At 44.0% G+C, this 27,139-nt stretch overlaps 1 protein-coding gene across 1 annotated transcript in view; it reads right to left on the bottom strand.

Annotated features, from left to right (window-relative positions):
* The window catches only part of FAF1 (Fas associated factor 1), a 325,268-nt gene that overhangs the window by 224,971 nt on the left and 73,158 nt on the right, over positions 1 to 27,139 (bottom strand). The window contains exons 3-6 of the mRNA XM_054036693.1: positions 23,777 to 23,823; positions 20,225 to 20,433; positions 1,098 to 1,189; positions 564 to 652 (exon numbers count right to left, since the gene is read on the bottom strand). Of these exons, the coding sequence (XP_053892668.1) occupies positions 564 to 652; positions 1,098 to 1,189; positions 20,225 to 20,433; positions 23,777 to 23,823 (437 nt within the window). The remainder of the gene's footprint in view (positions 1 to 563; positions 653 to 1,097; positions 1,190 to 20,224; positions 20,434 to 23,776; positions 23,824 to 27,139) is intronic.

Raw genomic sequence — 27,139 nt, 5'->3', positions numbered from 1 at the left:
ACTCAGCTGCATCTCCTGTCTGGGGTCTGTACACCCCCAGCCGGAGGACAGGGCTAGGGCTGGGGCTGGGGGTGGTACAGCCATGCTGGAGAAGCTGCCTGCATGGGGCTGCCCAGTAGTGCCAGGTTCTGCTCCTGTGTCTGCTCCTTTCACTGCTGCGGTTTCGAAGAGCTCTGTGGTTCAGAAGTCTGTATCCAGCACAGCGGGAGGACAGAGCCCCCGCCGCCCCCCATTCTCCCTCCCTGGGGAGGAGTCACGTGGGGGGGCACATGGAGAGGTCATGTGCCCCCCTTTAGCTGGTGCCCCCCGTTTGTGTCCCTCCCATGAGTTGCCTATGTGCAGCGTACCGGTAAGAAATAAATTCTACTTGCACCACTGCTTATATATTAAAAAGTGTTTGCACCTATTAAGTGCAGATGCATGCAAGTGCACACTCAGTTTTGCACGCACGCCAGTAAAGACCTGGCAGATGCTCTTTTGAAAGTTTACCCCAGTTTTTCCATAGAGATAAAATGAAGCACCATCTAAATTCATATTCATAAATGTATGACAAAGAGCCTTACCCAGAATTACTTGAAGAAGGTGGTGGAAGATCAGGTGTTAGAACATAAAGACTGTTATTTTTTGGTAAGTGTAGAGTTTTTAATACAGTCTGCAGAAAAAAAAGAAAACATTTGTTCAAAAACTGTAGATTATGGGGTTTTTTATCATTTGCCTTTTTTAAAAATTATTTGATTTTTTTTTAATTAGTTAAAATACACATATTGAAAATAATTCCTTGATCTGCCATAGTAAACTACTACGTTTGTAGGAGAATCCTTTCTAAAACACACAGACAAGCAGACAAAACAGCAGCTCCCCTTTAGGCTAAGAAGAACAATAAATGAACAGTGGTACAGACTTACATAGATAACTAAATTAGTTTACAGAAGTTGATTCTTTTCACACCAACATTTTAAGTGAACTGATTCTTTAATAATATTACTAGAATCAAAATAATGTAGAAATCAACAGTCCTTGTGTTTATGCTCACTTACAAGCACTTATTGGTTTCAAACATTTAAATCACTTCACTGATAAAACTGTAGGAAACTTACACTATCATCTACGTCTCCAGTCTTCCAGCCTTTTAACAACATTTTTGCTACAGGAATCTGAAGTTCATTTTCTAAAATGTGTTTGATCTCTCCTGCAGAGAAGGCAAAGAAAAAATACCAACAAAATCATGTTCACATTCTTCTATATTTAGGAAAACAAAGCATCAGACCCTGCCTCCCCGCAATAGAACAACATTATGGCTCCAAGGTCCAACATTCAACTTCTTTGCTGTTAGATTATATACATTTTCAAAAAGCATTTAATATTTGTGCATCTTTCTCCACTACATACATACAATACCCTTCACATAAACAAAACAAAACAAACACATTATTTCAGCAGCCCAGGCTTCTAGACAAAAACTAAACTAAATAAAATGGAAAAAAACAGTTAGGGAAACTAATTTTCATTTAAAGTTGCTAAAGTCCAAAAGGTCCATTTCAAATCAGGGGTGGGGGGGAAGGAGGGGATAGTAATACACACATACCCCTCTCACAGCAGTGTCCTTTGATTTCAATATAAAATTATCACGATTTTCAACGATGTCTAAGATATGGAGGAATTATCCTGTGCCCACTGACTTCAGTAGTGCAGGATCAGGACCTTAGACCCACATCTTTCATTAGCAGAGCTTGGTCGGGAATGTTTTGATCAAACTCTTTTAGCCAAAAATGCTGATCCATCAAAACCAAAGCTGTTCACAGGAAAGGGCCAGTTTCAAAAAATTTCTCATTTCAAAAAAAAAAAAATAAAAAGAAAAAAGAAAAAAAACCTTTTGAATAATTTCAAAACTCCCCCCCCCCCCCCAAACATCCCATTTTGTCATTTTTAAGTGAAAATTTCCAGTTTTTTGTTTCAAAACAAATACTCATTTTCAAATTTAGGCTAATTTTATAATAAAACATTTTTTTAAATGAACATCAAAATGAAACACTTGAAATTTTCAAAACAATACATTTTGATTGACCCAAACTGATTTTTTTTTCTCCGGGTCTCTGAAAATTTGAGGCTGGGTCACAAATTAGGATGTGAAATTTTTCAAAATCTCAATTTTTTCCCCAGGACAGGAAAATACATGAGCTGAACCCTAAGAGCTGTTTTGAAAATATCAGCCATTAATTTTATGATGGAATTAATAATGTTATAAACTAAATTCCTAGTCACCAAGTTCATTCAGGTACAGTAACAGCTCCATCAATGTACAGACTTCAATATGAATTTGAAGGATCAGTTACGTAATGAGGATTTGGCAGTTCAACTAAACACTTTTTTTTATTTTTTATTTTTTTAAGAAGATAGGTCAGAAATTTTAACCACAACAGCAATCTGTCATACATATTTTAATTTGCATATTAATAAATAACACTAGCAGTTGACAACGAAAAACAATTGCTTAGGAATTACAGCACAACAACTTGTTCTGAATCTTAATTTTAAAGCATGGTTAGGATGGTTCTTCGCGTAGAGCCATTTTAAAATTAGTGCAGTTAAGATTAGTTTTCCAAAAGAAAGATTGCTTCCACGTTTCCCTTTGGTCCTCCCCGTATTTTTCCTCAACTTTCATATTGCAAGCAAAAGCATTCTGCTGACACCACTGTGGGATCCACATGCAGTTTTAAATAAAAGGATATGATATGGCAAATAGATGAGGCAAGCATCAAGATGAAGTACTGGCTGATGTAAATCTTCGAAAAAAGAAAGATAGCCATTGCTATCAATAACTGTCTCCCAGACTAAAGATCCACAACCAGCCATGAGCAGACAGAGATAATCACCCATAAAATGAGAGAGATTCAGGGCCACCTGGAAGGACAGGAGGGCAAGTATCCAGGGAGCATTCCATTAACAACAGCACCAGCAGCATTAGTCAAAGGTGCAGAAGAACCCATTCTAAGGCTGAGATTGGGAATGTGATTGGAGGGGAAAGGAAGTGCATGGGCATAACAATTCTAATACAACTAATTATTAATGCACTTTGCATGAATTTCCACTTTTTTTCCTTTTTAAATAAACATACTTATGTGCAGCACACCAGGAAGACATATAATGAATATCTGGAGCTCTGCATGCTAAAATAAATGCTGCAGCAGCCAGTGTTTCTGTGTTCTAAAGCCATAGATTAATGCATCTCAGCAGGAGACCAGGTTGGCACTGCAGTTTGCAGGTAAGAAATTCCAATGAACAAAGGGGAGTGAAGGAACAAGAGGACATGCAAAGAGGAAGGAAGAATTACTCATTGTTAAATATAAGATTTATTACAGCTTTTAACTAACAGTTTTCCCCCCATAAAACCAATTGTCCATTGACTTGAAAAAGGTGCCTTATGTGGGTAAAAATGTCTTCAAAAGTTGACTTCAACCATTACATCCTCACTGTCAGCCTATCACTTAATCAACCTCTACTTCAAGAATTAACTCGACTCCAATTAATCTATTACACATAAATGAACCAAGCGTATGGCTATTTCAGTATATACATGTAAGTATACTATTACTATATGCACTGAGGAACGTGATTTAAAAAGGACAGTTACCTGTTCCGTAACTGGCATTCTTCAAGATGTGTTGCTCAGGTGTATTCCACAGTAGGTGTGCGTGCTCGCCACGTGCACTGGTGCCGGAAGTTTTTCCCTTAGCAGTATCCGTAGCGGGGGAGCACCGCTGCAACACCCGCAGTGGCACCGACATATCGCGCCCTAAAGGGGGCTGCGTGCTCCCCCCACCATCAGTTCCTTCTTGCCAGACAACTCCGACAGAGGGGAAGGAGGGCGGGACGTGGAATACACCTCAGCAACACATCTCGAAGAACGCCAGTTACGGAACAGGTAACTGTCCTTTCTTCTTCGATTGTTCATGTGTATTCCACTATAGGTGACTCCAAGCTATCCCTGATGGAGGCGGGTAGGAGTTTCAAGTGTAAAAAATTTTAGGGGTTACCGCCCTACCAAACCCGGCGTCATCCCTTGCTTGGGAGACGATCGCATAGTGCGATGAGAAAGTGTGGACAGAGGACCACGTAGCAGCCCTACAAATGTCCTGAATAGGGACATTAGCCACATAGGCCGCGGACAAGGCCTGGGCTCTCATCGAATGAGCCTTCACTATAGGAGGCAGGGAGACCCCCTGCCAGGTCATAGAAGGTGTGACCCTCGAAAATGTGGATGTGAACATACGCATCCTGGAGGTCCAGCGCCGTAAACCAATCCCCCTGGTCTAGAGATAGAATAATAGAGGCCAGGGACACCATGCAGAATTTGTAACGCACCAGAAACTGGTTGAGCTTCCGCAGGTCGAGGATGGGTCAAAGCCCGCCCTTCGCCTTGGGGATGAGGAAATACCTGGAGTAAAAACCCCTGCCCTGGTATTCCCGAGATACCCTTTCCGCCGCTCCCAGAGAGAGGAGGCGCTCTACTTCCTGGTAGAGGAGTAGGGCATGCTACGGGGCCCTGTCCGAGCGGCCGGATGGGGGACAGGTGGGAGGGGCTGAAACAAACTGCAGCCTGTACCCTTGGGAGATGGTGCTGAGGACCCATTGGTCCGACGTGATATGGGACCACCGCAGTCGGAAGTCCGACAAACGGTTTAGAAAAGGTAACTTTATTAACTGGGTGGGGGGGTACACTGGCAACAGGCCCGATGACCCCCCTTAACAAGTCAAAAAATGCCATTTTCCCTGCCATTTGGCCTTCGAGGCCCCAGGCCATGGGGCCGAGTGGGATTGGCGTTGGGACTGACGTCTTTGATCCCTCTGCCGCTTAGGCGAGGGTTCATATCTGCCCCTACCTTGTGGAGCAGAGGGTTGAGGCCTGGGTTTGTCCTTAGCAGGCGGGACATACAGGCCTAGCGTCTGCAGGGGGGTACGGGAGTCCTTCATCCCGTGCAGATGGGTGTCTGTCTGGTCTGCGAAAAGGGCCTTGCCATCAAACGGCAGGTCCTGCATTATGGACTGGGATTCTGACGATAGCCCCGAAAGCGAGAGCCAGACGCCCGTCGCATGGAGACAGCGGTAGCCATTGAACGAGCGGCTATGAAGCCGCCTGGAGAGCCGCTTTGGCGGCGGTCGCACCCTCCTCAACCAACGCCCTGAACTCCTTCACATCTTTGTCAGGAATGAGGGGCTCAAATTTGGGGAGGGATCTCCACAGGTTAAACTCATAGAGGCTCAGAAGCGCCTGATGGTTGGCCACTCTGAGCTGGAAACTCGTTGACGAATAAGCTTTTTTACCAAAGGCATCAAGTCTATGAGCATCCTTGTCCTTTGGCGTGGGCGCGGGCTGGCCATTCTGTTCACGGTGGTGGACCAACTCAACCACTAGGGAGTTTTGAGCTGTGTGGGTATAAAGATACTCGAGACCCCTCGCGGGGACAAAGTACTTCCTCTCGGCCTTCTTAGAAATAGGCCCAAGAGAGGCCGGGGTCTGCCAAAGGCCAGTGGTGATGTCGGCAACTCCCTGATGGAAAGGGTGTGCCACACGCCCCGGTACCGAGGAGACGAGGACATTAAAGAGGGTGTCGGAGGGCTCCTCCATCTCCTCGGCCCGGAGCTTGAGGTTGGCTGCCACCCTCCGAAACAGCTCTTGGTGGGCTTTAAAGTCCTCCTGGGAAGAGGGAGGCGGTACCGCAACCGAATTGCCCTGCGCCGAACGGGTGGATGGCGTGGCGCCTTCGCCGGCCAACGGCATCGTGGGCTCCACATCTGGGTTCGGTGCCGAAGTCGGTGCCGGGGGTTCGACACCCACAACTTCATCCCGGTGCCGGGAAGGTGACGCGGGTTGGCAGTGAGAGGCTCCAGCCACAGAGCGAGGGCCTGGCTGCGCAGGTGCCTGAGGTCATGGTGCCCACTGGCACCACTGTCCCTGCCAGGGCACGGCCTAGAGCAGAGAGGCATCGGGCGCCAGCAGGGCAGGCTGGTCCTGCGGTGCGGTGCGGCCCTGGGAGTGATGGCTGTGCGCCGACGCGGAGGTCCAGGAGGAGCACACGGTGCCGTAAGAATGGCTGGAGCGGTCCTGATCGTGACGGCTCCTGCCACGAGATTTTGACCTAGAGGAGGTCGAGACATACATGTCCAAGGAGCTGTCCCTGGACTCCATACGGCGCCTGTGGCCACGGTGCGTCGGTCTCTCGGGATGGGCCACGAGCATGGCCTCTATGACGGCGGGCACTTGAGTAGGAGCGTCGGTGCCGATGGCGTCGCGACCTGTCCCCCTCTGACTCGCCAGAAGAGGAACGGCGCTGTCTCTTGCTGCCTCCTCGACGGCGCTCAAGGCCGGAGGAGTGGGATCCTGGAAGAGTCCGGACGCGGCGTCGACGTATCACAGGGCTCTGATCGGCACCTCGACCCGGGAAGGTGCCTTGGCCTCCAACACCTCTGGGGAGTGCTGATGGGCGCCTTCCCACGGGACTGGGGGCCCGACTGCAGCGGCGCTCCCTGCAGTGGAAGTGTCAGTATATCACACGCGGCATGAGCTGCCTCTGGCGTCAAAAGGATGCGTACTTCTGGTGAGGCTCATGCGGACAGGACTGAACTACTCTACTCAGCCCGAGGTCTCTGTGCCGACAGGTATAGCAGGCTGCCCAACTCAGGTTTGGTCTCCCCGCTGTCCTTCTCTCGGCGCCGCTGAGACTTCCCGGGCTTCTTAGCTGGGGAGAGGTGTCAGGACGTCGACGGTGCTTCGCTGTGCACCGAGGACGCGGTGCCGGGTGCCAATTCGGAACGGCGCACTGGAGGCGCTTCACCATGTGCCGACAACGCAGAGCCTGGCGCAGTGTCAGCTTGGCGCACCAGTGCCAGGGCCAATGCCAACTCCATTAAAAGAGCCCGGAGTTGGATCTCACGCTCCTTTTTCATCCGCGGCTTGAAGGAGCGTCAGATCTTGCACTTCCCACTAATGTGAGACTCACCCAAACAGCAAAGACACTGATTGTGTGGATCACTTCTGGGCATGGAGTTGTGACAGGAGTCGCACGACTTGAAGCCTGGGCCACGGGGCATACCCCGAGCCAGGCACTCGCGAAAGAAAGTTCAGTAATGGAAGAGATCAGTGAAACTGGATACCACTAAGCTAGAAACGCTGCAGCTACGCTAAGCTGGAGCAAGTTCCAACTACCTTCACTGGCGGCAAGAAGGAACAGAGGGTGGGGGGAGCATGCAGCCCCCTTTATGGCGCGATATGTCAGCACCACTCCAGGGGTCGCAGCGGTGCTCCCCCACTACGGATACTGCTAAGGGAAAAACTTCCACTATAGGTGTGCGTGCTCGCCACGTGCACTGGTGCCAGAATACACATGAGCAATCACTCGAAGAAGAATAATTGTTTGTTTCAATTTTATTATTACTCCTGAGGGCATTCCGTGCCAAAAAATTAAAAATTCTGCACACAATATTTTAAAATTATGCCAAATTCTGCAAATTTTGTCAAATCAATGTGGAGGCTCCAGCATGGCATTGCGGAGCACAGGCCACTGGTTGCACAGAGGTGGGAGATCACTGTGCAGCTCCCCCAAAGGATACAGACTCAGCAGTGAGGCTGCACCCAATTCTGACACAGCACAAGGACCAGGCCTGCCCCAGAAACACCCCAGTGCCCTGCCCCTCCATGCCAGGTGCACCAGGTGTGGGCAGGTAGGCTCAGCATGGCAGGATCCAAGTGTGGAGGGGCTTAGTGTGGTGGGATCCAGGTGTGGGTTGAGAGGGTTCTGGGTGGGCAATCTGGGTGTTGGCAGCTCAGTGAGGGATCCGGGTGTGTGTGGGGATCTGGATGCACAGGGGCTTGTTGGGGGGGCTCTGGGTGCAACAGTAATGGGATTCTGCGGGGGGGTCCCGGTGAAGGTGGTTGGGGCTTAGTGGGGAGGGGGTCTGCGTGTGAAGGGGGATAGAGTTTGGCAGGGGGTCTGTGTGGGGGGGCGGGCTCAGTAGGGGGTCCAGATGCTGGGGGAGTGGGGCGGGGATCCAGGTGTGGGTGACTTGTCAGGGTGGTTCAGGTGCAGGGGGAGTGGGGATCATCGGGAGGCTTATGAGTGCAGGTGGGGTGAGGTTCGGTGGGAGGGTCTGGGTATGAGGGGATCTGGATGCATGGGTTGGGTGGAAGGGGTAACAGCTCTCTGTACAGGGATTTCCCCTCTCTTCCCCTCCCCCCCCCAGCTGAGAAGCGATGGGTACAGGAGGTGGGGCGGGGAGGAGAAGAGCTTCCTGCAGCTGCGGGAGAAATCTGTGGGGGGGTCTGACCCAGCCCCGGTTGCCAGGCAGGGGAAGAGGAAGTCCTGTCCTCCCCATCCCGGCCGGGACTAGCAGTTGAGCCCGGTGCAGGGTAGAATCCACCAGTCGTGTCTTCCCCAGTACCGCCACCTGTGCAACAGTGATTTCTCTCTCTGCCAGCTGCCCTGGGCACCCGAAACATACTGCTGGGGAGGGTCACATGACCCCTTGTGGCTTCCCTTTCCTGCAGAAAAATGACTCTGACGGGGAAGCAAAGCAAAGAAATATGCGGGGGACATAAATTCTGCGCATGTGCAGTGGTGCAGAATTCCCCCAGGAGTAAATAATTATTATAGATGCATTGCTTTTGGGGTAATGTATTGTTGAAAACTGAGCAAATTTTAAATCAATATAAATATAAAATCTGTCCTTTTACAGAATCATATTTTCAGAACATAATGCTTAGTCACTTTTAGAAGATTACACCCACATTCCCTCACAAATATTTTATATACTACGTACAATCTCAGTGCATTATCAAGTAATTACAAGTAAACCAAATTAAATCTTTGTAGACACTGTAAGAATGTGGATGTAAAACTTTGAAACAACAGCTGCTCGAGAATCCCAGCTCTTTCCTCCAAGCCGCGAGGAGTTAATGCAGTAATTGGATACAGTGATGCATAATAATTTACATGAAAAATAGATTATAGTATCCAATTGACTGAAATGCTGGCCAGACTAAACAAGGTTGTATTTAATTTATAATGTTTAATTAGTTTCCTTCCCACCCCCAAGCTATTTATCAGGCAGTGAGTTTACTCTTTCTTGAAGATTTCCCAGATTTTGTTGCTGTGGTTGATTATATAAAGATAATAAATACATTTCTGTGGATCCTGTAGTCAGCTGTTTTAAAGTTTATCATTATACCCTTGTTTTTCCAATATATTTCAGTAATAGTAATAAAAGCTCCTTATTCTTTTGGGTCTAAGTTCAAAATCATAGTGTAAGATTTACATCCTTCTATTGTTTAGCTAGCAAACAATAAATCACCAATCTAGAGATAGACATCTTTCATCAGATTAGTCTTGCACCTACAGTACTCAGCTAATTTAGCATCAGAAGACCCAGAAACATTCCCTACTACCACATACTTGCTACTGATTCAGTTTCTCATTTGTGAGAATCAATTTTCTCATGTGCTGGAATCTTGCTTGACTTGGGGATTCATATGAGGATTTCTGTAATATTTTAACTCTGCTATCATCCAGTTTACCAATATGTACACAGAGTGGAATTTTCCCAAGCCCTCTGTGCATGGGCTGAATCTCACTATGGTTACAAGACAAGGGTGGATTTAAGATAATTAATCCCTTTGTAGGTGTGGTAAAAGATTAATTTATTTATATGCATGGCAAAAAAGTTAATGTTCTTGCATTTATGTTATATAGAGAACCAAACAATATACTCACAGGAAATCTTAATATAATACAAACAATACAAAAGCCCAGATAACTAACCCTAGGAAACAACTTTCCTTCCTATTGCTGACACTTATGCATCATACATTGGGTGCCTTGCTCATTCCAACAGTTACTATTTATTTAACCTTCCTTTAAGTTCTCTTTGCTAGTTAAATGTCCCTTCTGTTTGGATCTCTAACCTGGGGTGGTTGTGGCATATTTCCATCTAGTGGAAATTTGATATAATTGCAATATAAATTCAAGCAAACTGAGAAACAGGCTAGACAGATGTGGAGCCTCAGAGAAGTTTTAGCCATGTCGAAATGATATTGAATGGTTGTTTCCAGAAGAGCATTTTTGGAAGCCTAGTTTAATAAGAGCCACTTGCAGATACTTTACACTCTGTGCTTCACAAAGAACACCGCACTTTGGTGATGAGCTATTGACAAGGCCGGCTCCAGGGTTTTGGCCGCCCCAAGCAGCCAAAACAAACAAACAAAAAAGCCGCGATCACGCTCTGCGGCAGCAATTCGGCGAGAGGTCCTTCGCTCCGAGCAGGAGTGAGGGACCGTCCGCCGAATTGCCGCCGAACAGCTGGACATGCCGCCCCTCTCCGAAGTGGCCACCCCAAGCACCTGCTTGGTACGCAGGTGCTTGGAGCCAGCCCTGGCTATTGATATGATGGCGATAGCGGAGAAAGATGGCAAGCTCCAGTTTACCACGATTCATGACTTTTAACAAGAATGCAGCTAATCACTACACAAAAAATATGATGTAAATGGAATCTTTATTTCTGTGAGATTGACTATGGATTAGATATAGTTAGAGCCAGAAAAATGAAATAATTGACATTAAACTCTAGGAGTCTCTCCGTGAAGAATTTCCTCTAACTTATCAGGTTAGAAAGATGCAGCTGAAGAGATGAACACAGTCCTAAATTCTCGTTTCACAACAAAATAGAAATGTGGTTTCAAAGTAATGCAAATTTAGAGAACGATTGCAAATTGTTGATGAATCCACTGTCTCACATTAAGAAAAATCAGCTGTTAGAAACTGATACAATTGAATCAAACATGGACTTTGATTTAATTCCTACAAAAGGGAGGTTGACCCTAGAAAAGGCAATTGAAGTATGTTAGGGCACTACCCTGGGACTCAAGAGACCTTGGTTCAATTCTCTCTTCCGCCAGCATTTTCCTGTGTGACCTTGGGCAAGTCACCAAGTCTCTGTGCCTAAGCTCCCCATGTGCAAAACGGAAATAGTATTCTCTGCCTGACAGAGGTGCCGTGAGGAGAATTATAGCAAAGATTGAGAGTCATGAAGATACTACGGCAATGAAGGCCATATGAAGTACTTAACACAGAGAGTACAGGAGGAATCCAAAGAGTTTATTCTCCTATGACTTACAGATCCAAGCACTAATTGATTTTAATCATCCCCAAGAGCTAACAATTGCTTAACCAATAAAATGAGGTTTCAGCACATGAAAAATACATTGATATTACAAATGCAAACAACAACAGTACCTGCTGTAGTCAGACAGCTCTCAGCCTAAGCTCTGCCATTGTCTCTGTGTCTCTTGCCCCTTGTCCCCGCTGGAACTCCCACTCCGGGGCAGTCTCACTGCTCCCTGCAGGAGTTGGGCTCAGTCCCAGGGACCTACTGAGTCTAATTATCTCAATCCAGCTACAAGGCACTCTCAGAACTGCAGTGTCCATCTTCCCTGAACAAAGGGAAAGGAAAAGAAAAGGATATCACTGCCTTGGGCTGGGATCCCCTGGCCATTGGGCTCCCTAGCCGTCTCTAATAGCATCTCTTCTTGGGCAAACTTTCCCCCCTTGTTCTGTGGCTAGTTTCACCTTTTAAGCTGCTGTTCTCCAGGCAGAGCATGCTCTGCCGGTGCACCTAACTGGCACTGCCTGAATGCTGGGATTCTCGTGAGGCTTGCTGTCAGTGGGATGGGGCATGTTTCATCACATAATAAACCTTTTCTTGGGGGTGGAGGGTGGCTGTTTGAGCATCGACCCAGTCCCGGTCTCCTGGGGCAAAAATTCTGCATTTGCTTGCGCCTTCGTGGCTCAGTGCTGCACCTAGAAGTTACAGGGTTGAAGTGCCAGATATCAGCACATAATCCAGGGATTTGAATCCTGTACAAAGTATAGCTGTAGTAAGGGCCCATGGTCTGTGACCAGGGAGAAGGGACAAACCTGAAGGAGTCCACAGCCCACTTTATTCCCAGAGCCTCCTTCTCAATAATAGAATATGCTTTCTCCCTGGGGAACAACTTTTTGCTCAAATATAGGACAGGGTGCTCTTTACCCTCAAACTCCTGGGACAACACTGCTCCCAAGCCAACGTTTGATGCATCTGTATAGAGAACGAACTCCTGGAAGAGTTCATCTTCTGCCGTCCAATCCTCTGCGTAGTCACACACCATCAATGGGAACTCTTTCCTCATATGCCCCTGTTGCCAACAGGAATAGCAGATCACTGAGCTTATTCCTGCAGGCTCTGGCAGGGGACAGACTACAAGGAAGACCTTTGGACTTCAGTCATTTGTGTCCCCGGATGGTTGGTTATCTGGGCAACACCTCATCCAAACTTGGCCCTTTGTCTTGCCACAGTCTTCCTCTCTACATGCGTGTAGCTCAGGTCACTGTGGTGGGGTTTGTACACATTTCCTGTTGTGCTTGGGGTTCGGCATCTGCTTGCGGGGGTCTGGTGTCCTCAGTGGCCCTCACTGGTGAATGGACTGAGGCCATGTGTCCCATCTCCAGCAACCCTTCAGCGGTGATAAAATTTTCCATCAGCTGCATTACCTCTGACAACGACTCAGGGTGATGCCAAAGAACCCACTCCAGGTCCCTCACTAGAAGTATAGATACAAACTGCTGTGTGAGGACCTACTCTGCAACTTGAGCCCTGGAGCGCTCCAGGAGAGAAAGCCATCACCAGCAATGCTCTTTGAATCATTGCACCATTTCCTGGGGGGAGGTCTCCACCCAAAAACACTGCTGATGAGTCTATTTGCTAATATCCAGATAATCTAAAATAGTGGTCTTCACCCAACAGTAGTCTCTAGCCTGTTCTGGGTCAAGGTTACAGTATACCCGCTTTGCCTCTCACATCATGTAGAGGGCTAAAACTAATGCCCAATGCTCTGGAGGCCATTGAGAGACCAATGCCATCCCCTGAAAGGTGAGAAGGAATGCTGCTGGATTGTCTTGGAGCCCATGTTAGTTAACTTTACTGACATCGGTGGCAGAGCTCCCTCTGGCCTACTGGGTCTCCCTGTGCAGAGGGCAGGTTTTTACTACTGCAAAAAAGTTTCAAGTTCTTGCTGGTGGGTCACAACTTCCTTTAGCAGCTGCTGCTGCTATCCTGACTGGACCTGCTGCTGGAACTGCTATTTCTGATTGGCCTGCTACTGTTGCCATTCTACCATCCACGTATACCAGTGCTAATGGTGCACCTTGACTGATGCCCCCTCTCCAAGGACTGATGTGGAACCTGTTACTGTCTCAAGGCCTTGTGTCATGCGTAGGGTATCATGCATAGGGTATCATGCCTGCCTTCTCCACCACTTTCAGTGAACCAGCTCTCAGCTTGAGCTTGGAAGTCATCTCTAGGTCTCTTGCCTCTGGGTGCCCACCAGAACCCACACCCCTGGGTAAGCTCATTGTTCCCTGCAAGAGTTGGGCTCATTCCCAGGGTCTTTTCAGAGGCTAATTACCTCCAGTCCCTGGTACTGCTCCTCAGGTCCAGCTACAGGGCACAGACAGAGAGCAGACATCCATAGCCCCTCTCAGGACTGCAATGTCTGTCTAACGCAAAAGGCAGGGGGTGGGGGAGAAGGGAAGGCTGGTCATTGCCTCGGGCTGGGTTCCCCTGGCTACTGAGCTCCTTAGCAATCTCTAGCAGCCTCTCCTCTTGGGCAAAGGTCCCCCCCCTTGCTCTGTGGCCAGCTTCACCTTTAATGTTCCCCCTTCTCTAGGCAGAGCATGCTCTGCAGGTGCGCCTAACCGGCACTGCCTGAATGCAGGGACGCTGATTAGGCTTATTGTCAGTGGGATGGAGCCGTCTCCCATCCTACTGCTATTGTTGTGCACTACTTCAGTCAAACCATTTCCAGCCCTCACACCTCACTGAGATAGGAAGAAAAACGCTGGAGGGGAAAAAAGAAGCCTGAAAAGGACAGACGGTAACTATTCTAGAGAGCAACAAACACTCACTCAGAGTCGGAAGAGTTTATTTTGGGAACTCTGGAGTAAGAGATAATGTGACTGCTAATGGACAGAAATTAAAAATAGTCAAAGATACTGGATGTGAGAGAAAGGATGTCAATGTTGACCTTTTCTGAAACAAAATGTTTTAGGTTTTTTCTGTTCATTCTTCTGTGCAGTACTAATTTACAGTCACATATTTTGTTTTATGTCTGAATCTTGCAGATAGTTGCTGTATGATCTTTGTAGGAATTATGGGCATTTCTGTATGTAAAACTTTATTATGCAAGGAATATAATTAAATACTTGGATTTAGAATTAGGTTGAGAGAATTCAACTAATGTACTGAGAGAAAGGCAGCCTTTTTAAAGCAAAACTGGACATTTCCACCTGGATAGAAGTAACAATTATGAAACAGTAGCTCCCCAACTGTGGTCTCAGCACCATCGGGAGTCTGAAGAGACCTGACCAGTCACATGTGCTGGCTTTTCTCATTTCCAGCTGCTACATCACATTAAGAGAGTTAAGCATGCATTAAATACGGACCTAAGATTACTTTTCCACTTTAGTAATTGTTCTAGCTGACACAGGGATGTTATGCAATTACAAATAAGAGGAAAGGAGTCCTTGAGACATTTTCTGTAGTAAAAAGTGGTCCATGTAATGAAAAAGATTTAAGACCCCTATCTATAAGGTAATGAGTATGTGTTGTCTGAAGGATCATATACAGTTCAAGCAAACATATGAACTGGTGTAGATAGGCAACAACCACCATGGGATATGGTTCTGATGACTTATATTCAGATAATTATACATAATATGACCCCTTATAAAGGATTTGTTTTGCCAAAGAAACAGGTAGTTCTTTGAACTAGTGTGCTAAGAAAACATGTACGGTACTTTAATGTACCACCTTTCACATCTGGGCACCTGGACTCAAATTCTACCATAGGAGAGAAGTAAAAGTGAGCACAGTGAGCTAGTTGCTACTGGACAGTTTTCCAAGTCACATGTCCATCTCACCGTTTGACACGATTAACACATTCCCCTCACAGAGGATGCCTAGGATTGGAATAGCAGGGAGATGCAGGTCAGGAATGTGGTGTACTGATGTTGTTTGCAGAAGCTTATTCATCACTTACTGCATTAGACCTGGTTCTACACAGTCCTATTAATCCCTCATGCCAGGGCTTTCAATCTCCCATGGTACTAGTTCTCTGAGTTAGAATACTTGAGAATGGTGGCAGTGACTCCAAACAGAGAGATGGAGGATTTTTTCTTTTTAAAAAGCCTCTTTTAAAGACAACAAAGTCTATTAGAACATTAGGCTTTCAAATATCTATCAATCATTCAAATGAAGAAGAGCATTACAATGGACAGAATATTAATTTTTTAATATTTTTAAATGTACCCAGATACAAAGTTTAAAATAAAATATGCACAATGCATTGAACTTGTCAACTAAGCAGAAGTTAGTCAGTCACCTTGTACCATAACGACAGTTCTTCAAGACGTGTGTCCACTGTAGGTGTGTCTGCATTTCTGCGCTGCTGACTGAAGATCTTTGATAGCAGTCTGTCCCGCCCACTCATGCACGGCACCTCGCCTGCCACGAGGTTAGCCAGCATGCTTTTTCTTTTCTACTGCAGAGTCAATGACAAGAACTCCAAAGTAGAGGGGAGGAGGGTGGGCTGGGGAGCACCCCCAGGGGGACACATCTCGAAGAACCATCATTACTGCACAAGGTAACTACTACTACTTCTTCAACTAGTGTCCCTATGGGTTCTCCACTGTAGGTAACTCCCGAGCAGTGCCCACACTGGAAGCTGGGACTCTGAAGTTGAGTCTGATATGGATGATAGCGCCAAATTTGGCATCTGCAGCTGAATCCCCCAGGATGGCATAGTGTTCTGCAAAGGTAACTGTTCTGCAGATTTCTGAAATAGGGATACCCATGGAGAAGGCGACAGATGAGGAGATCGACCTCATAGAATGCAAGCATATTGAAGATGGGGGTGTTACATTACGCAATTGGTAACAGAGTTTAATACAGCCCAAGACCCAGTTGGAGTGTCTCTGAGCTGAAACCGCTGTGCCTTTTGAGCTATCTGCAATGCAGAGGAAGAGTCTTGGAAATTTTTTGAAGCTTCTTATCCTGTCCAAACAGAAGGCCAAGGCTCTCTTCACATCACGCACATGAAGGATGGCTTCCCTATTATTCTGATGAGGTTTGGGATAAAAAGCTGAAAGCCAAATAAGCTGATTAATGTGGAATGCAGAAGTCACCTTGGGAGTGAACTTTGGATGTGGTCTCAGCATCACCTTGTCAGGGGATAACACAGTGAAAGGGGGATGTGCCACCAGAGCCGCTATTTCCCCTACCCTTCTTGCAGAGGTAATAGCAATCAGGGAGTTAAGGTGAGTTAATGAACAAGTGGCCATAGGTTCAAATTGCAGTCTAGTCAACCCTTTTAGCACTAGGTTGAGATCCCATTGAGGAGTGGGAAGTCTGGGTGGTGGGAAGAGGTTCATTATGCTTGTGAGAAACCTCTTTGTAGTCAGATGGGAAAAGACTGCATAACCTTCTACCTGTTGGTGGAAGGTTGCAACCGCTGCTAAATGAACCTCTAGAGAACTAACAGAGAGTCCCAATTTCTTGAGAGCCAATAGGTAGTCCAGGACTACTGGTAGGGTGGCTGTATTAGGGGTGACATCTTTAGGCTGGCACCAGATCTGGAATCTCTTCCATTTTTGCAGACAGGTATGATGCATAGTTCCTACTCTACTGTGTAATAGCACCTCCTGTACCTCCTCAGAGCAAGATATCTCTATGTGCTGGAACCATGAAGGAGCCATGCTTTGAGTCACAAACTCTAAGTTGGGATGGAGAGTCATCAGTGGATATAATGTCAGCTGTGACAGGTAAGTGTACCACATCTGCCTGGACCATGTGGGATCATGCTTTTTCTCTTGTCACTTTCAACAGTATTTAATTAATAGAGTGAATGGGGGAAAGATGTAAAGAAGGCCCTTGTCCCATGGGAGGAGGAGAGCATCTCCCATGGTGTCATCTGATCCCCGCTCTGGAGCAATACTGTGGACATTTCTTGTTCTGGTAAGTAGAGAACAGGTATATTACTGGTGTCCCCCATTGTCTGACTATGGGGAGTACCACCGACTATCTCCCATTTGTGATCATCATGGGCAGTGGGTATAATAGGCCAGCCTCCCCTGGTGCTGCCACAGCCGCCGGACCCCCGTTGCGGGGTTTGGGGGTGAAGTTTTTGATTTCTTGAGCCCCATGTAGGTTCTGGGGTGGCTGAGGAGGCAGTATGGGCTATTCAGCTTCCTAGGTTCATTGGTAATCTCCCTGGACCCAGGAAGCTGAGTAGAAAATACTGCCTCCTCAGCCGCCCCAGAACCTGCATGGGGCATAGCAAAAGCTTCTTCTGGACCTGAGAGACGCTTTTCCCCGGGCAGCTTGGGGTCTGGTGAGGGGAGGCGCAGCTACAGCTGGCCCAGGACTTCTCCGGGCAGGGGTGAGGGGGGTGTTGGGAGCGGGTCAGGACTTTGGCTGGTTCGGTGCTCCCCCAGCCAAGAGGGGAGGCGCTCGGGGCTGTTCCGGGCAGGGGGTGCAGAGGGGTGGGGGGGGGTGGGGTCTCGATGTTACCAGGATAGGCGGGAGGCAAACCCTTTCTTCTTCGTTTTTTTTTCTTCTGTTTTTGTTTTGTTTTAAGGCATGGCTAAATAAAATGTAAATGAAGTAACATTTCTTACAGTAAATGAAGTAAGAAAAAAGCTTCAAGGGAAGCTAAATTTAGCAAATCTAAAGGGAGGTAATGATCCACGCATGGACAGCTCTAGTTCCGTCTCTAGCTGGGGTGACTGAGAAGGAAATGACGAGAGTCACCTGCTAACTCTGGCTAACCTCATGGCAGGTAAGCTGCAGCGCATTCACGGGTGGGACAGACTGCTACCAACGTTCTCCGATCAGTAGCACAGGGACACAGACACGCCTACAGTGGAGTAACCATAGGGACACCACTCAAAGAACATATGTTTCTCAACAGTAACATACTAAAGGAAGATAAAATGGAGCTGATTTCACCTGTCCTCTATTTAATTCACTCTGGGAGCATAAAAGAGAGATAAACAGCCTATGTAAGAGGGTAGCCTAGGCAGCATGGAGTTGTCACAATCACTCTATACTACTCCAGAAGTATGGAATGCGCAAAGAGTAGGGAGTTGGAGAGGTGGTGTAGCCAGAGTATACTGCATTCTAGCTATCCTGGGCTGCCAGGAGGCTACCGCAGCCAGAACTCAAAATCAGAGCAGCCCTGAATTTCCTCTGAAGTACAACAAGGGCCTGGCAAGCCCCTGGACAGCAAATATATAAAGGGAGCATAAAGGTGGTTTAAAGCCACCTTTGCTTCCCTCATTTCTTTCCCCACTTCACTGGCAAGAAGCAGTCAAGAATCAAGTCACTGTTCCTTTTTACAGTAACACTAAGCCAATATAAACTGTACCTTTTGAACTAACACACATTTTAAAAAGTTTTAATGTATACAGACCCAGGCAGAAAAAGTGGGATTTACTTTGAACATCACACTAGGGTGCACCATTATGAGCTATATGCACATGGATGGCAGGCAGCTATTTCACAACAGCACGTACTATTCCTTTCTTATAAATTGGTTTGTGCAAAATCTTTCTGAATATGGGGTGCAGTTAATATTTTATGGGATTCAATTTCAACTGGTTCGAACAGTTTTATGAACTATTCAGGTCTTTTTAAGCAACGTTTTCATTTTCAAGATGTGTTCCCCAAAATATTCCACTCAACCCACAGTCAACCTGAGCCAATACTGCTCTGGGAGTTATGCCTGCAGTGTTATGGCTTACTACAAGAGGTAGTATCTGGGTCTCGACTAAGAAAGCAGCCTACATGAGAAGAGAAAAAAAAACAGCTATATGTTTAAGAACACATCTATTTTCCCACCTGTATTCCAGCTGGAATCCAGTTGAATGCTGAAAAATTTCCGTTTTGTTTCTCCACCAGCATTGCTAAACAATCTTTTATACTAATTGATTTAATATTGCTATTGAATTTAGCTTGTAACTTTTCAGTAAGACTATCTTGACGAAGTTCTGTATGTGAATAATACATTCTAAGTTCTTGCACCGATCTGATTCGCCACTGCCTTGGTTAGTCATTTATACCTGTGCCAAGTGGGTGTAAAAGGGTATTATAGGTGTGAGTGCAGAATTCTGATTTGGTAATGTTTTTATAACTACCTTGCACAGATGTAAGTGACTGCACAAAACATAAGGAAGAGGAGAATCAAGCCCAGTATCTGAAATACCAGTACAGTCTCAATAGACCAAAATAATCACCACTAGGTGTCACCCTTTGATACTGTATAAAACACTATACATACGAACAACTGTTTCACTTTAAAATTATATGAGAGCAATTTTACTACCACACTGACTGCAATGTGGTATTTTATTCAGCATCTCTTCACTTTACTCCTAGTTTTGATTTTTAAAATGTATCTCGGGTAAATGAATTAAGGAATTTGCTTCTACATCAGCTAAAAGGAATTCTTGTAGTCACAGTTTTACAGAGAATGTCAGTACATGACCCTTGCAACATGAACATATGTTGCAATATGCTACAGGTATCAATGTATCATTCTTAGGTTACTTTTACAAAAAGGATTCTTAAGGAAAAAGTGTAACTAGCAACAAAATAATGCATTTTTGAAGATGGGTAAGTAAATTACATTCTCCAATAGTCTGAATTCCTCCCACCCCTGAAAAGACAATTAAAATCTTTATTTGCAAAGAAGTAGGATGCAACCATGCCCAGCCCTGCACAGATTCAGAGGGAGCCTGCCCACGAGTGACTGATCTGAAGTGAGAAGGAGCTATGCATCCAAAAAGTGATGGAGATCACATGCTCACTGGGGCACAATGGCTGGCAGTTCACATCTGCACCACTCCCTACTGTGGACTGTGCCTTAACGCTACAACGAACCATTAGTCTCAGTCTGGTTTCAGAAGCAATTCTAAACAATTTGACTTCAAAACAATAGTTTTGCAGATTAATCTCAAAATACAGTGGTACCATTTTATCTAAGGCTACACAGAGGTTTGTGAATGATCAGTACTTGCAGTTGTTACTGTTCATTTTTCTTTTTATTATTGTACCACAACACATTTTTATTCTAAATAAACCTTACCAACTGTGCAGCTGTCTTCAAGTACTACATCCACATTTCTGTCTCTGTATTCAACTCTGAAGTCAAGCATCCGTGGTTGTCTTTCCACTATTTGTCGGGATGCCACTACATGTCGAAACGCTGAGGATGAGGAAGGAGTTGAAGAAGATGCTGTAGGATGATTTGTGGGACCATAGGCTGGTCCTTGCAAAGTCTCTCCACCATATTCACTGAAAGATATATAGTTTAGAGAATTTAAACAGAACAGACTGATAACTGAAGAACTATTTGAAGAAACGCGAGGCAAGCGAGATGAGCAGTATTTTCCCTTACTGTCATCCACAACTTGCACTTGTGACTGCTATACTGTATCACGTATCTCACATACAGGCTGTTTTACTAACAATGTAAGAAATTATAGTATCTACAACATTTTCTTAAATATTAGCAACTAAAAAGTTCAAAAGCAATTGTTTAAAAGCTGGTCCTACAGTATTTTAACAGTCTTTTGGGCCTCAAGTTTAATATATGTATTACAAATCACAGAATGACTTGTAGAGTAAGGAACACAATATTGCAACCCCATGGAAGTACTACATATCCATACCAGAATCCCAAGGGTATCCCAGGCTTAAAATTCTACACAGCAGCCACCATTCCACTACTACATCAGGCTAGTGTCATCCCAAAAGAGTCTGGGAGAAAGTGCAGCAGAGATGTATCCCATAATCTTAGAGACAAACCTATTTGCAAATTAATCAGACAGGTTAAAGAGGAAAATAAATATTTTTTTTGCTTCAGGCAGTTAAGGGAGATTATATAGACATCAGTGTATTCATTTAAGACCAAAACCTAGAAATGTATGTTAATTACAGAATGTTGAATTCCAGCTTCTCCTTGAGCCTCATCTCCCTCCCCACTACACCTGAGCACTTGCATATGGACCACGGGATAGTGAAGTGAATGTAGCTTTGCACAGATTAATTTGGAGAACTCCCGCTACAGGCTCTTCAGTTAGCCTCTCTCCAAAGAGCACGGTGCTGGAGATTAGTAAGCAGAGTGATAAAACAAGGCATATTAAGAAACACCATTCAGGCCAAAGAGAATGTGGAACCACTTTGACAAAATGAGCATTTTACATACTAAAATGAACATTCCACCAAAGGAATCCAGGAAATAATGTTTGTAGAGTATGGCTGGAGTTCTGCTTTGCAGATGTCCTCAAGTGGAAGACAGTGACTACAAACATACAGTGAAATCTGTATGGGAAACTATCCTTACTAGGCAGCTCCAGATGTCCTGATGGTTGGTGCACACTAACAGTGTGTGCTTCAAGGATGGAATTTGAATGAATGATACTTTAATTTTTTTAATAGGGCTGCTGAAATTTGGGATCATGCCAATTTCCTTTTTTTTTTTTTTTTTTTTTTTTAATATATATATATAAAAAGGGACCTTATTTAGAAGGCCATATTCCACTTTCTTAAAAAAAAAGTCAAGTGTCTTGATGCAAAAGCTTTATAAGAAAAACTGTTAAACTCCCCCTCTCCTCCCTCCCTCCCCCCCCCCCCCCCGTGATGACATGAACTCAGTGAGCATAGCCAGTTGCTACACACACATGCTATATAATTAACAAACACTGTCTACATTCCCAACTGTCTGCTGGTGCAATTCCTATCATTTTACCTCCCACGTTCTGAAAAGAAAAAATTAAGTGTTATGCTTTTCTGGTAGTACAAAGGTCTCTTTTCCTTTTCTCTAGTCAGCAGACACACAGAGAGGAATTCTCAGCTATGTGAAACCTACAGGGATTTCAGAGTTCTAAAGTACACAAGGAATCTGTTTTGTTTTGTGCAGCTTTTAATTACAATATTAAGTACCACTAGGAATTTGTTATGCAGAGTTAAACAATGACCATATATTGATCCAGATTGTTTCTTTAAAAAGGCGGGGGGGGAGGGGAGAGATTACTGAATGTTAAAATTAAAAAGTGATACAATCGTTTCTGTGACAATAATTTTATTAGTAATCCTAAATAGCATTCTCAGGACATACTTCTTTAAATCACAACTGTATTACATTTGGTGACCGAGAGAATATTTGTTCTCTGAAAATATTACTTGCATCCTGTTCACCCCTATTAAATAACATTAATTGCATTTAAAAAAAAAAAAAAAAAAAGACAGCCAATAAACACACTTAGCTACCAGCAGCTGGACACTCACATAATGATTCAATTTAGCAAAACCTTTGCTTTAGGAGATTATGGGTGAGATTTTCAAAAGAGCATAAGGGAGTCAGGTGTCCAACTTCCTTTGAAAGCCAATGGAAATTGGGTGCCTAACTCCCTTAGGCCTCTGAAATTCCACCTTATATCATCAGGGGGGGACGGACCCCACAACAGCTTGACACACATTCAACTGCCTAGAATTTTTTTTAAAAGAAAGAAAGAGATGCTGAAGAAACTACAGAATTGACTTTTATCAAAGCCTTCACTTATTGCTGAACCAAAAGAAAAAAGTACTGCTAATCAGTTTGGTGAGTATTTAGATTGAAAATGCTTTGTATGCATATGTTCAGGGGGTCTCTGGGCCCTACACTAATACAAATAAAAAGTAAATATCCACTCACTGCACTGAATAAACAAGGATTTAATTCTGAGTGTAAAAAAGTGACCGTTGACAACATACATTAAATAAGTTAAGACCTAATAATTAAATACAGCCTAGCTGCCAAAATACTGATTTACTTACATTATAAGTAGCATCTACCATAAGTTAAGAACATTTTAAAACATCATATGGAGTATTTGTCCTGAATGCTTTGTATCACAACATTCTACTGGCTCTCCCAAACTGCTGAATTCCTGTTCTGCTGTTTCCGATTGCCTCATCAGCACTTAGCAGATCATGCTTCAGTGACTTAGAATCACACAAGCCAAAACTGAATTCAAAAGTTTGAAAGAAAACAAGTGCATTGACTTTTTGAAGTGAGTAATCTACTTCCTCTGACACAGTATCCTTTACCTGCAACCCACTGAAAGGACACCAGTAACTCTAAGAGAGAAAAATTGTCACCACCTTTCATGCACGTGTGTGCATGCATCAAAACAGAAAAAAAAAAAAAAAGTTAGCCAAGGATACGGGGGCAATTCCCAGCTGACAGAAAAAGTGCTTTGGGATTTTTTAGGTCCATGCAGAACAGATGGGACCTCACTTTTAGGGAATTATCTGACAGACTCAGACTTAGTCAACTGTATATCCTATAGGGACTGATCCCACACCTACTGAATCCAGGGGAAAGAATTCACTGATGTTGATGAGGGTTGGATCAGGTCCTTAATCAGTCTTGGAAAGTTGAGGGGTTCAGTCAGCCCTCCCATGAGTTGAACTCTTGGCTCTTGGGAGTCTAACTATTTCAAAATGATACTTACAGTATTACATCTTCCTCCTAAGGGATAGAATTGGAGATGAAGAAAGAAGAGGTAGGGGAAGAGAAAGTAAACCTCCCACCATGACTACTATTACACAGTACCTCTTTCTACAGATTATTGCTCCAAGCTTCTTTACTTACCTTTGTAGAATGCCATTTTCTTGTGGTATTACACCATTTATAGCTGCCTGTAAACAAAAGATATACAGTAAGTCAAACAAGCCAGGCAGCAATAAGACATCAGAAAAACTTGAGATATTTCTGCAAAACAATTCAAATGGGCTTATACAAAAATGACTCAAATTTGCTTAAACAAAATCCCCAATGCTCCCTAAGCACATTGAATATTCTCCATTTGAGTTCATACAGAAGCATCTGACAGTGCCACTAAAGTACATTCTTGTAATAAACCCTATTTCAAAGGAGACAGGCCTGAAACAAGACTTTGGACCCAAACTGTATATATCTTTAACAGGTCAAAATAAAACTAAAACTTTCTAAATTTAAGGATTCAAAATGTTAGGGTGGTTAGATTTGTTTGATTACAGACATGTTTGAATTACAGTTTCAGAGCCAACAGAGATCTGAATGCAAGATGTTTGTTTACGCACAGTACTTTTAACACAGAGCGGACACTTAACATATCAAATCTCTACCTAGAAAGTATTTTTCCTCTTTAATATTTTTGTATGGTTCTTAATTTGCTATATGAATTTTATGGGTAGGTACCATGATTTTAGTTTGAATTCAGTTTCAGCTTCTATACCTGTTCCAAAAATTAGTTTATTGCACACTATCCTAACTAGGTTAGCTCAATTTCACTGATCATACATGTTTATTGCAATGAACATTTCTCAACATTAGTAGTAATGTTTAAAAAAAAAAAAAAAGCCACCCTCAATAGAAAATTTAGTTTCTAACAGTAAGAATGCCAATTCTAGGATTCCTAGTTCAGGGAATGTTTGCAAAACATCATTAAGAAAAACAATACAATCTAGAGAACAAATGTGATTGAAAGGGGTGACAGCACAGGACTGAGAGCTAAGAGTTACAGTAAAACCTGAAAGTTATAAACACCTCAGGAATGGAGACTGTTCGTAACTGTGAAATGTTTGTAACTCTGAACAAATCATTATGGTGGTTCTTTCAAAAGTTTACAACTGAACACTGACTTAGTACAGCTTTGAAACTTTACTATGAAGAAGAAAAATGCTGCTTTCCTTTTTTTGTAGTAGTAGTTTATGTTTAACACTGTACTGTATTTGCCTATGTGTTTTGTCTCTGTTGCTGCTTGATTGTGTATTTCCAGTTCCAAATAAGGTGTGTGGTTGACTGGTCAGTTTGTAACTCTGGTGTTCATAACTCTGAGGTTCTACTGTACCAAATTCTACTCCCAGCTCTGATACTGACTCTCTTTACAACCTGGGGTAAGACTGCCAAATTTTAAAACTAGCCACTAATTTTGGGTTCCCAAATTTAGACACTATGGGCCTAACCTTCACAATTATTGAACAGCCAAAACTGCAAATGAATCACTAAATGATAGAGGTGGGTGTTCAGCACTTCAGGGGGGGGGGGAGAATCATGCCCCAGATACCTAAAGGACAGCCCTTAACAAATGGGCCAGCTTTCAAAATCTGACCCTTAACCTCTTTCCTTCAATTTTCCCACCTGGAAAATAGAAATGATAATACTTACTCCTACAGTCCTTACCTACTTCCAACCCATTTGGATGAATTTTTGTAAATCACTTTTAAGATTATAAATTATGCAGTAATAAAGTGTCTAAGGTATCCATCACCATGATATCTGGGTGCAGTATTATTCGTTATTATATTATCATTAGTTGTCAAAGATTCTGATGTACATGTTGTGGGGATAATTCCCTGTAACAGTCTAAAAAATTCTATACCAGATGGAACGGTAGTATGTTTAAACAAGGAGAGTAACTAAAGCCAATTACACTACACTACCTGGTTGAATTATAAATTGTCTTCTGTCATGATTATAACATTATTCCACTCTATAGTAGCGAAGACACTATGTTCCCAAAACATCTGAAGCCTAGTATATGTAGGAAAATAATACTTAGAAAAGATTGGTATTGCAATAAGTGGATTTTGGGCATATCTGCATATAGACTTACTTTTTCTAGGTATGTTACAAGTTGATAAAAACAGAGCATGGGATCTTATGCTTGACCAAAGCTTTCGCAGTAATTAAAAAGGGGACAACTGTGTTGGAACTGGATTCCCAACATGGCTGTAACTGTAGCATAATGGCCCTTTAGATATAGTCTGCCACCATATGTGGCTATGGATCCGATCTAACAAAGAAGGGCCCATTTTCCTGAATGTTGGGCTAGCCATCATTTCTTAGCATGAGATGATTCAGGGATTGGAGGGTTATGTATTAAACAATACTTAGCATTTCGGTAGCATTTCAAAGCACTTGTCAAAGTCAAAATTAGTCCTCCAAACATACCAATGACATAGGTACTATCCTAATTTTTAAGATGGGAGACTAAAACAGTAAAGATAAGGAAATGTCAAGGGCCAGAGTGGAAGTCACCATCAGAGTCAGGTCCAGAATTAGAAAGCAGGAGTTCCTGGTTCCCGTCCCGTGTTCAGCTATTTGTGTAAACTTGTACACACACAAAAATTAAGACAATAGGCAGGAGTGCCAAGAAACTCCTCACATTATGTACCCACTCAAGAACACAATCCGTTCTTTACAAAATAAAGTACTGCTATATAAGTGGCTCCCTGTACTTTGATTCCAGTTAAGACAAAGGTTTTTTTGTTTTGTTTTGTTTGTTAAGCTGGTAAGCCTGTCACTTGCCAGCAAAAGTATTAGCCAACAAATATGCAATCATGGCACTGGACAAGAATTTTATAAAGTCATGCTATGATTGACCAAATTAGCTTTTTTGATGTTGGCCCACATATGCAAGAACCCCTAGAAAATATGCTGTTCAGACTCCACACTCTACAGAAACAAACAATCCGGAAGTCACTATACTTTGGATCAAGATTCTAGAAGAACAGACTTCTGGTCAGTGTGTGGAAGATATCTGGTTTAGGACTGCTTTGCACCACAAAAGGGTGCACCTTCAGGCCATCTCAACGCAAGGATTTTTCAGACTTGACATTCCCAGTTGTTGCACTGACAGATTTTGAAATGTAGACAACACTCAGGCATTTTACTACTGAGTTGTTCCTGACCCTGCTCTGAGTAGGGGCAGAAGATATGGTAGTAAAAATGCCAGAATCTTGTCTACACTTCAGTCTAGCGGACACATCCTAAGACAGTTGAGTTACAGTGGATCAGCACAGGAGAGTTCACCAATTCTAATGGTCTTTGGTGAGGAGGAGAAAAATGTGTCTCTTGGAATGTCTTCATACCAAGCTGCTTCTGTACTTTATTGGTCTCCGTCAGGCTGAAATTCAGAAGTTCATTTTCAGTCTGTTGTGCATTCAGTGCCACTCAATTCACTGGACTCTG

This window comes from Malaclemys terrapin, chromosome 8 (genome assembly GCF_027887155.1).
Source record: "Malaclemys terrapin pileata isolate rMalTer1 chromosome 8, rMalTer1.hap1, whole genome shotgun sequence".
NCBI lineage: Eukaryota > Metazoa > Chordata > Testudines > Emydidae > Malaclemys > Malaclemys terrapin.
This window is presented reverse-complemented; position numbering and strand designations above follow the sequence as displayed.